This window comes from Candoia aspera, chromosome 11, assembly GCF_035149785.1.
Source record: "Candoia aspera isolate rCanAsp1 chromosome 11, rCanAsp1.hap2, whole genome shotgun sequence".
NCBI lineage: Eukaryota > Metazoa > Chordata > Lepidosauria > Squamata > Boidae > Candoia > Candoia aspera.
Genome location: NC_086163.1, coordinates 14,309,449 through 14,325,914, shown reverse-complemented (window position 1 = coordinate 14,325,914; position 16,466 = coordinate 14,309,449). Strand labels below are relative to the sequence as shown.

Genomic DNA, 16,466 nt, shown 5'->3' with positions numbered 1-16,466 from the left:
ATATTGCTCTATGGAAAGGAAGATTTTGAAAAGCAAAACACCATCCACTGCTTTTTATCTCATATATATATATAAAAATGTGGGTCTGTTAGTATCATTAGGTCTTCCATGTCTTCTTGTTCAGAGCTGATACTGCTATTATAGAACAATGAAGCAACAAAGCCCGTTTTCATTCAGAACTACTTTTCTTGTGAAAAATAATGCTCCTAGTTAGGATTATCAAAATTCAACCCAAGAACATTGCATCAACCAGGAACGGCATTTTTTAAGAATGGCACAAATTAAGCTATATAGACACACCCCATACATACATAATGCACACCCATACGTGGGACTGCAACAGTCAGTGGTCATAGGGAATACTCAGGCTTTCAGCTGGACATGTCTTTTTGCAAGGTCCTCCATATTGTCCTTCCCCATGGAAAAGGTGATGAAGCAACTCACACCCACTGAACATTTTTTGGCCCTCATTTGGATGCTTTTGTAATCAGCTTAGATTTTCTAATGGTGTCTGAAAACCTCAAGCTCACCCCCAAACATTTTGCTGTTCCCACTGCCCAGGGTGGTGAGCAACTGGAACTGGGAGATGTTTTCCAGCCTGGCCAGCAAGAAGAGTGAGAGTACAATCCTGGGTATTCCCATTACGCAAATGATGATCTATTTCCACTTGATTATCTTTAAGAACTGCTGGCTTTGAGGTGGGAAACTCTGCTTAGCACCACCATCAGTGTGTTTGCTCACAAACGTCTACAATCTTGTAAAGCGTGAATCCAGCAAGCTCCTCTTACCATCTCCAAGTCTCCATCAGCAACTGCTCTTAAAAGTTTGTCCACCTACAGAATAAATAACACCAGAAACAAGAAGCATTTTAGTTGAATTGGCAGTTACGACAGAATTGATATACAGTATTGCAAAATGGGGTTCTGCCCTTATGACCAGTCCAGAAGCTGCAGCACATGCAGAATGAGGCAGTGGCCATGAACACGTTAGATGGTTGCTGAAGCACTGAACAGTGGCTTCCAGTTATATACCAAATCAGGCTGAAGGTTTGGCTTGACGTAAAAGGACCCCAAAAACTAGCGACCAGGATATCTGACAGACCTCCTTCACTGTTACAGATATAGTTGATGGCTAAAATTGTGCCAGAACCATACGTTAACTATCTTGCAAGCAGCCTTCTGCATTCTGGAATGCTCTCCCTCCTGAAATTTATGAGATGCTTACGATTTCAAGCTTCTGGGCCTCTTCCCCCACCCCTTCCCTGTATAAATCTGGGCTATCGTCTCTATTTCTGTCTTCCTTCTTTAATGCACTTTTTAAATTGAATATGGCACTTTAAACTGCTTTAAGTGAATGTTTCTGTTCTATTTTTAAAGTGTGAGCTGCTTTGAGATTTTTAGTGGGAAGCAATAAACAAACATGGCTGACAATAAGCAAATGTGTTAAAATTTTATATATTATTATATATAAAACAAACACATTAAAATATTATGATGTTGCGTTTTCTGAGAGAAAAGATTGGGGGATGTTTTTTCAACAAAAAATCAAGAGACTGTTGTTAAAGAGCGCAGACTGTAGAATGTGTCGAACGGGACCAATGAGTTAGGAACATAGAGGAAGGGAAAAGAAAAAAAGAAGAAGGGCTCCATTTTGGCTGTTGCTTTCCCTTGTTGGACAAAGTAAATTAAATGGAGAGAGAGAGAAAGGTGGCTATTATCAGGGAAGCAGCAAAAGAAGGGAGAAGAGGATCGTTAAGGTAGCAAACTCCAGGACAAGGCATTACACCAGGGATGTCACAAAAGAAGTTTGAGGAATGGAGGAAGAACATTATAAAGTCAGTGATATCTTTACTGGCTGAAAGATTTGCAAATATGGAAGAGAAAATGAATTAAAAAATTGGAAAAATCTGCAATACAAATGAATGAAGGAGTTAAACAAATCGAGGAAAAAACGGAGACCCAGAAAATAAGATGGAAATAAGAACCAGAGAAACGAATAAAGACCTGGATGTGGCATCACTGGACTTAAGAAAGAAAGAAATTGGTCTGAGATCGAGAGTGATTTTGGCACAACCTAGGGAAGGCATTAAGGAGAAAGCTGTCAAGGCTTTAACAAAATCTGTGAAATGGGAAGAGGAAGATGAGGGTACAGAAATGGACAGGGTGCACAGAATACATAATCTGTAAAGATAAAAAATGTTTTAAGAGATACACCTGCCAAATGCCTACTGTGTCACCAGCTTACCTCTTTATAATGAGCTTTGGTTTCTTCTGGTGTCACTGTTGCCACTGGTGTTACTGAAGATAAACTGGAGGTGGATGATACTTGGCTGATGGTGTCCTCACAATACGAAGAAGATCGGATCGGTGACTAGCGGCCCCCACAAAGAAAGCAGAACAAGAAAGAGTTGGCTGCATCCTGCATTCACGTACCAGATGATCAGCAGGATATCTTTAAGCTAAGAGTAATGACAAGTGCACCCGGATTACCTGAGAAGCACTCTGTCCTTTTTCAAAAGCGAGGTAGTTCAGCTCCATTAAGGATATAATCTGCAGAGAGATTAAAACTCAATGAACAAGCAAGTGCAGATCTCAAGAAATTAACCAAAGGAATATAAAATATGCTACCAGCAAATAAGGAATGAACTGAGTTCGTATATGGCAGTAAGTTACAACAAAGTCTGCTTTTGTATAGCCCAGCATACTGAGTGAAGTCAACCACTGTGGCTTGTAAACCATGGTTTTTGACTCAGTGTTTTCTGTAAACCCAGCCAACTGTGGTTGATTCAGGGAACTCCAGTTAAAGAAATAATGGCTTAGCCATACTATACAGAAAACATAAAGTTTTGTGACACTTTAAAAGCCAGCTAAATGTATTTTACTGTCACACAGGTTTTTGTGGGTTCACAAAATAAATCTAGATGAAGTGAAAAAATAATCTAACCAAGCAGAACAGTAATAAAATTGGAATTGGTTAGGTTTTTGATGTCACAAGACTTCTTGTTTTTACTAGTTTGTACTGGGACTGCAATAAAACCAAGAGGGAAACTTTGGGATTTTTTTCTCTGCGTAAAATCAAATTTAAGAGCCTACAGATGGAGATATTCTTCCTGCAGCTCATATGTTTGTGTGCATGTATAAAAAACACAGCTATGGCCTTTCTCCAACATTACCAATCAGAAGCTATTTTTAAGTAGCTGTGCAAAGCGGTTTCTTTTTTAAAATCAAGTTCTCTTTAAAAATCAGAACAGAAATAGGTTTAAAACGAGAGAGACAGAACTGATAAATGCAGCGGGTCCCACAAACAAATGCGCATTGCCTGCGCTTATCAGAGGCAAGCCAGCAACTTTCCTGGGACAAAACCAAATAGAAAGGATGATTACATGTTTATTATTGTTGTGGTTATTGCTAAGGCCTTGGCTGTATCCTCTCTGTAATTCAACAGTGAAAATACGCAGGATGTCTTGGCTTCAAAGTCACTTAAAAAGCATCCTAAGAATACTGCAGTTAGCTAAGAAGTACCGTTGAATTTAATGCGCATTGGACAGGAGTCTCTTTCATCCGGTTCAGAACACCTGGGTTGGCTCCATTCTGCAGGAGGACTTCGATGATGCCTTGGTAGCCCCAGCGGGCAGCTATGTGGAGGGGTGTGTCTCCTTTTTCATTACCAATGTCTAACTTGCACGAATGGACATCATAATAAACCAGAGCCTTGACGCACTAGAAAGTTAAAACAGAACAACAGGGTTGCACAAAGACCATTGCTTATACGCCACCTGATGCAAACTGCTGCTTTGCATTTTATTCATCCAGAGAAAATGACTTAACCCTGCTCAGCCATGAGTGTCTGAATGCAGAAATATCTGCTCAGACAACATGCAAGGTAGGGTTAAGCACCCCATGCGCATCATTCACATATTGTTCCATATAACAAAAGAGCAAGGAGGGCGACTGTTCTGAGCATGCCCTCTAGGCCTTTACCAGATTGTTAGCTACGAAGAACCACCACAGCAGACCCACATTCAGGAGATGCCCATCTCTTCTTCCGGCTTTATAATGTTTTTTTTTTCCACAGAATGTTTTAATTATTGCAATTTTATGGGAACACACACTGTATTTTAATGATTTCAGAAGAAACCTGAAGGGCTAGTAGTGATGTCCTGAACACAGGAAATAGGGAGGAAGAGTGGTGTAAAAACAAAATAAATCAATTAACAGTATGTGTCCATGTTTCATACCTTCAATAACAACTGAAAATTTGATAGGAAAAGAAAGCTAAAAGATTTGGAATTTGTTTGCCCCTCAAAGGAGATAGAAAAGAAAGCTATGGTCCAAATGACATTTGCCAATTACAGAACTGAAGGACATCTGTGAAAACGGCTGTTTTAGACCACCTACTTACATCCTCATGCCCGTAAGTGCAGGCTAAATGGAGTGCAGTGTTGCCATTATTATCTTGGGCTTCCATGCTTGACTTATAATGTAGTAAGAGGAGCTGAAAATAAGGGGGAAAAGCCAATATTATTCAGAGAAGAAGTCAAAATAGGCTGGTATCTCCTGTGGGTCTTATCATTTCTGAAACCAAATGACATTGCTAATGCCCATCTTCCCTTTCGGCTACCTGTTTGGACCACGTTGCAAACTGGCATGAAAGCATCTCATTGTGCACTGTTGAACAACCAACGAAGAGTTACCTCCAAGCTATTTAGACCTCCCTACCAACAGGTAAACACTGCTGTAACAAGGCAATGCAAGGAAGCTTAGCTTTTCAGAAAAAAGCTACAGAAAATAAAGTTTCCTTAGGCTAAGTTAATGCACCATTTCCATCTGGCCAAGTGTGACTTCATTGCTGAACAGCAGGGTAGCAGTACTTTAGAAAGTTGCCTTAAACAATAATGTTTAGTACCAACCCAAGACATTTCAAGCCACCCTGTCACTTAGTGCTAATAGTTTCAGTAACTGGTTTCATGCATGGCCCTTGCCTTTTACACCCTCCTTCCATTTTTCACACCTCCATCCACACCCTACTTCCAAAGAATCTTGCATTCTATTTTTGTCAACATAATACCACTAGATGAAGAAGCCCACCAAGAGCTACCAACTCCTGCAAAACTCGCAATGTCTTATATGGGTGGTGGTGGTGGTGGTGGTGACTTGAAGTCAAAATGCCCTGGGTCCAATCTAATTGAGGTACACCCCTATGCTGCCTATCTGAGCATTTAGGAGGCATGCACACAAAATGGCTGACTCATGTATTTGTCCAATGACTGCCAAGGTAGAAAAGATCAGTGCCGAGACCTCCATTTACTAAGCGAACCAGTCTTTCTACAATGCTCTTAGCCATTCCAGTGGGACCTCAGGAGGCCCAAAGACATTGCTACCAATAAAAATGATGCTAAAAGCTGGTATTTTGCTCTGCAGTATAGCAGCTTTCTATTTCTTCTATGAAAATAACATTTTTTTAAAGTTAAGGGCACCAGGAAACTGGGTGGTAGGCACCAAGAGAGGTGGCTGGGGACATTTTGGTAATGGATGACTTTGGGAACATCTGAAGCACTTTTCATGGAACATAAATCTTATAGCATTGAATGGCCTTCTCCCATCCCCCCACCCACTCCAAAACAAAAAATGGTGGAAGATGCAGCTTCATCAAGCAAAATGTTTTATTCATGTTTTGCTATTTACAGAAATATTATTGTAATCCTTGCAAAAGACAACAGGAAGAAAGCACAGAAGAACTCAAGGCTAAATGCATCAGTTCTTTGGGCTGAAAGCCAGCATCAGTCAGAAAGCATTTTTTTTTCCATCTGCAGGGCCAACACCTCCATTAGGTAGAGTGAGGCAACCAACTCTAGGAGGCAAGGCAAGAAGAACAGGGAACTGAAGCCAACTGTTGGCAAAGCTTATCCTGACCTGCTGCCTTCAGGCACCACAGAATCATCCCCTATTGAAGAGTTTGTACATGGCCTCTATTATTTCAAAGCACCATCTGGTTTTTCATATTAACAACCCAAACCTCTTTGGCTGCCCCATTCACTGGATGGCCCCATGGCCCTGTTTATGGTGTACATATACACCTCCACCAAACACATATGTATTCAATCAATCAGTCACAGACCCAGACTGCATAAGATACACTACAAAGTGCTATATCATATGCACACATACACATTGAAATAGGAAATTGAAGCTGAAAGAGAGCCAGTTTGGTCTAGTGGTTAAGGCAGCGGGCTAGAAACCAGGAGACTGTGAGTTCTAGTCCCACCTTACACCTTGGGCCAGTCCCTCTCTCTCAGCCCAACTCACCTCACAGGGCTGTTGTTGTGGGGAAAACAGGAGGAGGAAGGAGTGTTAGGTATGTTCGCCGCCTTGAGTTATTTATAAAAATAGTAAAGGTGGGATAGAAAATAAATAAAATAAAATAAATAAAAGGTGGTTATCATTATGGAAAGAAGTTCGGGCCCAGGTATCTCAGAGACTGCCTTTCTCAGTAGTTTCTGCTAGCCCTACCTGATTAACCAAGGGGCACCTGCTAAGGGTCCCCACTATCAAATTTTCAATGGGAGGGGGCCAATGGCAGGAGATTTCACCCCCTCTGGAATAGCTTGCCCCTGATGCAAGGATGTCCCCCACTCTCATGGCCTCTGGAAGCAGATAAACTGGCTTTTCTGGAACTCCTTTGGGCAGTGTTTCTCAACCCTGGCCACTTTAAGATGTGTGGACAACTCCTAGAATTCTCCAGCCAGCCATGCTGGCTGGGGAATTCTGGGAGCTGAAGTCCACACATCTTAAAGTGGCCAAGGTTGAGAAACACTGCCTTTGGGGATTACTGATAAACAGCAGCACCGCACCAAACACATTATAGCTCATTAACTTCAGTACCTAATTAGGGGAATTAGATGTTGGATTTTACTGTTTTAATTATAACATTGAGTTTTATGCTGTGTTCAATTTTGTAAGTTCTGGGAGCTGCCTTCAATGTTAGGTCTCAGGCTATGGACCAATCTCAAATTAAAACTAACCAACCAACAGGGCCGAGAAGGCAAAATTGTCCATTTTTCCCCCCCTACCATTCCCAATTCCAATTGGAGGAATGCCAATTCGCTTCTGAAATGCTTTCAAAGGAAAAGAGTATTTCAGAAAAAATATGGGGGATAAAGTCAGGACCACGTCTCAGGTGCTGTTGCTTCTCCTGGGTTACTATTCCACAGATGCAGCTCTTCAGCAAGTTTTACACTTGATCACAACTGACTAGATTAGAGAAATATCCCAGCCTTCCTTAAGCTGGGTGCTCTCCAGCTGTCTGGAATTCCAGTTCCCAGAATCCCCCCCGCTAGCACAGCCGGGGCTGAGAATTCTAGGAGTGGAAGTCCACCCATCTGGACAAAGATGCAGAGACTTTAGTTCCCCTTCTGAAAAGCCATCACTCCACTATTAAGGCAACCAAGACCAGATTTCGCTTTCAGGAAGTAAGTGACCCAGGACTGAAAAAGCACCTAAATGTTCTTTGTGTCTAAGAATAAAAGTAGAATTAGAATTAGCAATTCAGTTGTGCAACATGGCTCACAAACTGTCTGTAGCTTACAGTAACATTTTGGTATCCTTTTTGACAGGCAAGATGAAGTGGTGTTGATCCGTGGTAATCCGTGGCGTTGACAACGGCGCCTTTGGAGACTAACAAGTCAATTAACAAGGCTTGCCCTGTGGGAAAAGAAACCTGCTCATTACCACCAAAATGAAAGCATTTCACCATTTTTTTTCAAAGCATGTTGCATTTGCAGAGTTGGTTCTGAGTATATAATCACTTTCTCTTTATCCTTCTCGTGCAAGCCGTGCAAATAACTCTTGGGCCTCCAAGTGCCCACAAGAGATTTTCCAGTTCAGAGCCAAGCAAGAGAATTTCCAGCAATAATCAATGACAATTTATTCCTGAGGGTCAGAAATGAACACCAATGGAAGGCATACAGCAAAAAGCATCCCTTACTTGGGAACCTGGGCACAACTAAGAAATCTCATCACCACCAAATAAGGAACTTGCCACCCAATATTCAAGTCCTACCAATAGCTGATGGATGCTGCGGTTTATGACTTGATATTGCCAAGAAGACCAAAGCAGGCTTTTAGGAGAAGGTTACCCTTCCTCAAGGCATTGGTGAGAAATCGGAGGTGCCAAAAGGGTTTTAAAGCTTGTCCCTTGCCAAGCCGAGGCCCAAGATCACCTACTATTATTTCCCTCTGGAATAAACAAAATGATCAGAGGCTACAATTAAGAAAAAAGCTCCTATCTTGCAAATTGTCGGCTTGAAAATAGCATCATGTCAGTGGGCAACCTGTGGCCTTCCTATTGTTGCTGCACTAGGACTCCCAGAATTCCTCATATTCCAGCTGCATAACCACTTGCCACCACACCATCTCATAATTTAGGACTTTTTCAATATCCTCCTTTAATTTTCTTAGTTCTTAATGCAGTGTTTCTCAACTATGGCAACTTGAAGATGGGTGGACTTCAAGTGCCAGAATTTCCCAGCCAGCCTTGCTGGCTGGGGAATTCCACCCATCTTCAAGTTGCCAAGGTTGAGAAACACTGTCTTAATGTAAACTGCTTAATCCTTTTTTGAACACAAATGATCATTAATATTTTTTTTCCTTTGACATATGAATTTCTCTGATACAGGCTTTTAAAATGCAAATTATCCTGTTCTAAGTTCCCTTCTTATATGTCACTCCTGTTGTTTACGCAGAACTTTTATTAATTTTTAAATAAAATTTAAAGGGTTTTTTATACATACATACATATTTGTCAGAGACAGTGTGCTTATTTTTATCTGAGAAAGCGAAATACAAGGGGACTTGGTATTTGCCCCCAAATTAGCTGATAGTGGAATATCGCCATTCATTTCCAGTGATGAACATAAAGCAAAACCAAACATATAACAGCAGTAAAAAGAACAATAGAAGACATCAGGTAAAAATAATCCATTTTTCAAACAGTGCAGAGCAAAACAAAGACTGGGCTCTGCTAGCCTCCTTGCCCCAAAGGATTTGCAACCTTCAGAACACCCAACTAGGACAGCTACAGATTGTGCTGTATTCGGGAAGGCTATGCTACAACATTTGAAAAATGAAAAAAATGCAGTGCTTACCATAAATAGCAGCTACATGGAGTGGAGTAAAACCCTGGTCATCTCTAGAAAATGGTGTAACAATGGAAGGATCATTCAGCTTCCTTAAAGCAATAATAAAAGACTTGATCAAACTCAAGCAGAATGCAGGTATCTTCACAGCCTTCTCTGTCTCCAAGAAGTGCTGAAGTATGGACCCTCTTGTGGCATGGTGTTAACAAGGTCGTTAAAATTCTGCCCTACTCCGAGCTTGCTAGCAACTCTTCTGTCACCTTCAATCCTTTCCTCCTAAAAAAATCACATTAATAATAATACTGGCCTACCTTACTGAGCCTCGGAATATTGACTGAATGACTGCATGCACAACCCTTACATGCACGCAGACCATAATCTGGTATTGTATCTGAATCAAGCCACTGTAGACAGAATCAAGTGCCTTAACTTTCACTCTGAATCATTTGGGATAACCCTTGAAAAAAAATGATTCTTACCCAGAAACTAGCTTCTCACATTTGTCACAAAAGCAGAGCGGGTGGCACATGTTTTGCACAGTATCTTTATCACTGTCTCCTTGGCTCAACAAGCGTTCTACTTCTTCTTGGTTGCCCGAAGCAACATGCTGCAAAGAACAAAGAGAGAGAGAGACATCTGGGCAGGTTCAAAACCCAAACAGTGAAGAGACCAGATGGAGGAGAAAGTCCTTGGAGAACCATGAGAAGGAATCAGGGTCAGTTCTCACATCACAGCAAATGACAGAAGGGTCTGTGTTTCCATCACAAGTCACGGATTTATTGTCTGGATCATTGACTATAATTCCAGCATCTGACCATGTATAGTAAACTAGCCACGAGAAGCTGTGAAAGGAAATCATTTGGTTTGGAATAGCAAATTTTTTGCATATAAAAACAGGGTAAATGCTTAAGCATTTGTACAACAGGAATGGCAGCTTGCAAAGGGCTTCAGAAAGGATACTCATAAGTACCGAGTTGCACCCAAACAGGCCAGGGACAGGCATTTCTATGAAATAATGGGGTGTCGATAGGTAGCAACCTTCCTTGGATCTGTAGGCCAATGATGTTTTAGATATGCAATTACTCCTAAATGAGCACATTAACTGTGATGACATCTCTTTAACGGTTAAACCATAAAAACCAATGGGTGTCTGCTCAATCCTACCAAGGTCAACTGCCTTTATGCAACAGGTATAAACAATTTTCTCCAATTGTCATATTGATTAAGAACGATTGGAGCTATGGTTCCAATACACCTGGAAGACACCAGGTAGGGACAGGCAGGTGTGAGATTGCAAACTTGGTTCTTCAGGATAAATTTCCATACACAATGTTAAAAATGTAAAAACTACAGCATTTAACATAAGTCAATAACAAGGGAGGACTGGAGTCCAAGCAATACTGATGATCCCTGATAAAAACTCCTTCGTGTTACCTAACACGACTTGCTAGGCCCGAACGGGTTAACGCAACCCTTTTTTTAGGATTGTATAACTTTATCTGAAAACGTAGATTCCTTCCCTCCATTTATGAGAATTCTCAAAGGAGCAGATATTTTTTTAAAAAGTAAATTTAAAAATCCTATATGCAACTTCAGCAACAATAAAATGACAGCATCAAACTGATTCAGCAGCTTCTCTGTGCTGGCAAGGAAAAGACATATTCTGCTCCAAACAAACTCTCAACACATTAAATTTTAAATCTTTGACTAAAACAGGAACTTTAAGGATGTGCCCACAGAGACTACTCTTAGGCAAGTTTCCCCCAGCCTCATCTCCCCCATGGCAGACAATTAAATGGAGGGAGGAATCAGACATGAGCTGCTTAGAAAATAAATAGAACATAATCAATAAAACAGTATTTCACCAACACTGACGCTACCCTGATTAAAGCTCCCATAATTGTATTAATAATTTAAATAGTCAATAAAGGTGGCACAGGAAAGACAGGTGCCGTTCTTTTATCAATTCTAAAACACCCAATTTTAGTCCACAGATAGCAATGACATTCAACAGGTTGCATGAGATAGTATTCTGCTAATACTTGCTGAGCTAATCCAACAACTATGCAATCCAAACCTTAAACAAGCAGTCTATGGGGGTGGTGGACATTTGGGAGAGCAAATTCATTCTCTGTCTTAAGAACAGCTTCTCGTTAAATCCTTCAGATCCCTACAAAAGGAAAAAAGAGAATCTATTAGCCATGAGAACTATTTAACTGAAAGCAAGTATTTGCAACCCTCTTTCTCTGGTTTAACAGACAACATCAGATCTGCTTAACCTAGTGAATTCCATTTTAAAGCCCAACTCTCAAACTTTTAAGACTACCAATTTGATTGCACCAAAGGATGGATTTTCAATGTTTTCATTTATCTAGTGAACAGAATGAATTCCGTCTTTCAACCAAAAGCATGTGTGTGGAATCCTAAAAAGAAAGCGAGCATAAAGAAAAATACAATCACAACAGAAGACAGGACCACAACATCATCCAAGAAAACTTCTGTTCTTTTACCAACTATTTATTAGATGTATATCCTGCCTTTTTTAGAGAAGCTCAAAATGGCATACATAAGGGCCCCCTTCAATTTGTCCCAGCAACAGCAACTCTGGGAGGTATGTGACTACCCCGAAGGTGCCAAGTAGACTAGAACCAGGACCTCCTGCTCCTAGTTCAACACCTTAACCACTACACTGCATTATCTCCAATTTTATTGTAATATTAAAAGTTTGAGCAGCATTTGCACGTGGCAGAAACCCACTTGAGCCAGTCTAACGGAACACAGCCCTCCTTGCACCATTTCTAATCCCGTATCAGTAGGGATCTGTTTATGGCCAACCTTGAGGGTTGTGGAGTCCTTGGTGCTCTCTGAGCTTGCTTGCTTGCAGACGTTTCATTACCCAACTAGGTAACAACATCGGTGCCTGATCATCAGCACTGATGACGTTACCTAGTTGGGTAATGAAACGTCTGCAAGCAAACGACCAAACTCAGAGAGCACCAAGGGCTTCACAGCTCAACCCTGAGCTACATATATTCTTTTCTATTAGGTTGAGAGTTTATCGACATTAACAATTTACAAACCAGAACTGTAATCAAATTTTCTCATTTAACAGTCCTCTCTTACAATGGCGTTTTTATTCAGATACGTTCATATCGTTTATTATGGAATATAGAAAGTGGTACAGCTGTTGGACATGGATTTATCATCTTGAAGAAGCATGCGTATGCACAAACTCCCAGTGTTATAGCAGATATAAGGAGAAATCAGATTGAGCTCTATGCTTTACACACTGGAGAGTGCCCTGACAAACTAATTGTAAACACCAAGATTTATTGACATTGACACTACTGTATACCTTTGTTGCATTGGTTCTGGTGCCATTGCAAAGCCAAAACTATACTGATACAATTGATTCTTTGCGTTTGATGAGCTTCACCAACCATGCGATTCCGGCTTCAAACAAAGCCACAGAAAAGCAGATCCAAGTTAATTAGTGAAATATAGACAGGGTTTACAAAACATACTATGCGCTAATTTGGTAAACCCAGCCATTGTGAACTAAGGTTTATGCAGTGCTTCCAAAACCTGGGTAAATTACCCAAAATTGGGTAAAAGTGGCTTTTCTTTGGGCAACGACACATGAACCCATTAACCAATCGCAACAGGAACATTTAAATTGGCTTAAAGTGTTTTACCTACATTGGGTAAAAAGGACTTTTTGATGAGCGGTTTTAGTAATGAATTTTTTTTTTTGAAAAGCACTGGTTTATAGCATAGCATGCTATTCAAAACCAAGCCAATTGTGGTTTAAAGAAACCACTGTTAAACAAGCTGTGGTTTAGCTTGTTGTGTGAACTACACCACAGAGAACAAAGGAAGTGTAATTCAACAGAGGAATGGAGATAGCAATGGTAGAACAGAGGTTTGTTTTCTACAACAAAGATCCCAGGCCCGACTCCAAAGAATTTTAGGTAGCATCATGTGTAAATCCAGTTTTTGCAAAACTGCCAGCAGTCAAGAGGACCAACAGGAGTTAGATAGACAAGGAATATGACTCACAGAAGACAGCACCTTAATATTGATATGGATTTGTGACTAGTTTGAAAACAGAGGTCAGCCAAAAGGCACATAGCCAGCTGGGTGACCTTGGGCCAGTCACTCTGTCTTAGCCCTAGGAAGCAGGCAATGGCAAAGCACTTCCAAAACCTTGCCAAGAAAACTGCAGGGACTTGTCCAGGCAGTCACCAAGAGTCAAAACTAAATAGAAGGAACCAAACAAAATCAGAAGGAATAAAGGGGACAGCTGGTTTTAACCCAAACCCACTTCCTTACTATGGCTAATACAGTTTTAATGCTCTCACCAGTTGATTTTCATTTGTTTGGTCAATCATGCTGAATAATTCTTTTCTGGGAAGGTAGAATGTAAAGGGTCAACTGTGAAATGACATCTTGCACAGGTCAGAGAAAGGAAGCAGTAACAGGGCTGGAGAACTCATCAGATGATGCTGAGGGACTACAAGCCCTCTTCATGTTAGAGAGAAGAAATAAGTCTACATCAGGCAAAGCTATGATACACTTGGGTTCTAGGTTGGTATGTCGTGTGTGAACTTACTGTGGTTTGGAAACCATTATTGTAGTTACCATAAAGTATGAACTTGGCCACTGTGATTTATTCAAGGCTCAACACACATTTTATTATTAACCATGCTCTGATGACACAATTCACATTTACACTAAGCTAATATGCTGGTCTATGACCGTAATAAAGATTTGATTTACACTAAGCAAAATGCAAATGAAATGCTTTTGCTCAGCACAGTACGTCAACCTAGCCAGTGTTGCTATAGATCACGGTTTCTCTACCAGGGTTCCGTGGCACCCTCGGGTTCCACGAGAGGTCACTAGGGGTTCCCTGAGAGATCACGATTTATTTTTAAAATTGTTTCAAATTCGAGCAACTTCACAACCAAGAGGTTTCATTATTTTTAGTTTAAGAACACTGTTCATGCATATATACAGGCCTACCCATGAAACAAATACAGTAATTTTGTAACTCGTGGCCTATCTTTGAGCCTGAATGTGCAGGGGTTCCCTGAGGCCTAAAAATATTTCAAGGGTTCCTCCAGGGTCAAAAGGTTGAGAAAGGCTGCTATAGATGATCTCAAAACTGCTGAAGATTTCCAACCCACATTTCAGATTGGAATAGGCAATTTGGTGCCCTTGGGGTATTTCAGTTAGCCATTCCACAAATCTTTGGGCATATGGCCAACATAGGAGCCAGGGGTGGGAAACCTAGCCCTTCTAGATGTCATAACTTCAACTCTCAACAGATCCTGACAGCACAGCCCATGGGGAGCTGAAGTCCAACATCTTTGGAGCATACTTGGCTGGAGAAGGCTGTTTTTACACTTTATATGCCAGGATATTACATCCTGCCCATTCTTTCCCCTCCATTCTCATGAAAGAATTGCAGACTGAATCAAAATTGATTGCACTGCCAGCTGGGAGCTGAGCAGCATCAGCAAGCCAGTTCAGGTCAAGTCTAGCTGATGAAGCATATTACTGATTTCCCCTTTTTATACCCCCCCCCATCCAGTTCTGGTACCCCTCACCTTCCAGATTAAGCCAAAATGACTTAGCAAAGTAGGTATCTCACCACAAGATATAAGCTATTTTCAAGCAGTAGAGGGGGGAACCAGCACCCCACACTCCTGGCATATATCTTACCAAACATTTTCCTTGCTTTCTAATCTGTATAGCAGATAGGTTGAATAAGCTACAGTTCAGTTAACCGTGAGTAAATCTGTCATGTAAGCAAGCACAGCATTGGGATTTAAATGCAAGTTAGACCAAAAAGGTTGAAACATGAAACTCATGGAACTGAGACACTGTAATTCTCAACTGAGCAATCCAAATCTTCTGCAAAGAGATGTACATGCAACTGTTCATAATCTGCCTTGCAAGTCATTCATTAGCAAACATCTGAAATAAGTTTTAAAAACTAAGGGACAGACAGCTACATTTAGGTAAAAGTACCAGGAAAAAATAAGTACTGGGAAACTGGGCATCTTTTATTGACTCGTTTAAAGAAGTTTTACTTTGAAGAACTGCACACATTCTCAAATTCATTAATGCATTTTATTTTACAGAAAACAGCAAACATTTCCATCATCCCCACATTTTTGCCTTAAATGTCTTCAGAAATTAGTCGAGTAACAAGTTATGAACAATCTTCAAACTATCTTCAGGCAAAGTACTGAAAAGTGCAACCATTTATTCTGTTCCACACACCTCCCCCCCTTTTTTTTTAATCTAACAAGGCTCTGAGATCTATCAAACAACACTTGTGGCCCACCTCTGCCATTTTAGAAAAGAAAAGCCAAGTGGCCTAAGTTTGCTTGAGAAAACATCCCACCAAGAAGCAAAATGAAACCATTGCGAAAGTGATTTAAAGTGCAGCAGAGGAGTGAAGCGTTTGCCAGAAAGGAGCCCCAGGCCTTCGGCATCAAGTGATCCAGACCAAGCCATTAAACACCTAAATTCCATTCTTTGTAGTTGGCTCACAGGCGCAGCTTTCATTCAGGTACCATGTCCACATCCTCCAGCTTCAATTCAGATCAGGAGCACCTAAGGTTTTGGAAGTTTCTCTGGTCATCAACTTTGTGGTAACTGTATCATCTAAAGCAGCAGTGAGGAACCCGTGGCCCTCCAAATGTTGATGAACTATGACTCCCAAAATGACTTGCTGATGGTCATGCTGGGAGTTGTAGTTGAACTATCTCTAGAAGGTTGCAGACTCCCCACCCCAGACCAGAAGACTTTGGGCAGGATTCTCAGAGAAAATATAAAATTTTGACCAGTTTAAAAGACTCTTAAAGACTCATCATTTCATGTCATGGAAAATTCAACACTAGCTTAAACACCATAATGCTAAATTATCTAGCATTCTATATTCAGAGTAATTAGGTTCACTAGGTATTCTAAGTTAGAAGGGCACCATGCCAACTGGCTTGGGGGTCACACCAGTTCTGGGGCAAGATATAGGCCATACTCTAACAGTGAGCAGGTCCAAAGCCCATTTGGGGTGGACATTTCAGGAATACTGAAAGGTGCCTGAGGCCTCCACAAGATTTAAGACACTTGTTTTGTTCTGCAAACACCCCCAAATCCTAAAAATACAAAGAAGGAGATTGTTTTGTGGCTGGAAGAATATGACCAGCCACAAAAGAAACACTGGCAGGTCACTTACAGCCCTGGCCCACACTTCTTGCTAGGGGAAAACTAAACAAACCCCACTGTGCCTTAAACCAATGTGAAAGAGGTCCCTGGCATT

The 16,466-nt window shown here is 40.9% G+C and overlaps 2 protein-coding genes across 6 annotated transcripts in view; both read right to left on the bottom strand.

Moving 5' to 3' along the window:
* The window catches only part of SLC7A9 (solute carrier family 7 member 9), a 304,184-nt gene that overhangs the window by 201,904 nt on the left and 85,814 nt on the right, over positions 1 to 16,466 (bottom strand). The gene's annotated exons all lie outside the window — the stretch shown is intronic.
* ANKRD27 (ankyrin repeat domain 27) overlaps positions 1 to 16,466 on the bottom strand; it is a 44,805-nt gene that overhangs the window by 13,199 nt on the left and 15,140 nt on the right. For all 4 annotated transcript variants that reach the window (XM_063313172.1, XM_063313174.1, XM_063313175.1 and 1 more), the window contains 9 exons: positions 11,211 to 11,303; positions 9,613 to 9,740; positions 9,143 to 9,225; positions 7,585 to 7,700; positions 4,402 to 4,494; positions 3,522 to 3,719; positions 2,490 to 2,549; positions 2,245 to 2,370; positions 789 to 833 (listed from right to left, as the gene is read on the bottom strand). In XM_063313172.1, the coding sequence (XP_063169242.1) occupies positions 789 to 833; positions 2,245 to 2,370; positions 2,490 to 2,549; positions 3,522 to 3,719; positions 4,402 to 4,494; positions 7,585 to 7,700; positions 9,143 to 9,225; positions 9,613 to 9,740; positions 11,211 to 11,303 (942 nt within the window). The remainder of the gene's footprint in view (positions 1 to 788; positions 834 to 2,244; positions 2,371 to 2,489; positions 2,550 to 3,521; positions 3,720 to 4,401; positions 4,495 to 7,584; positions 7,701 to 9,142; positions 9,226 to 9,612; positions 9,741 to 11,210; positions 11,304 to 16,466) is intronic.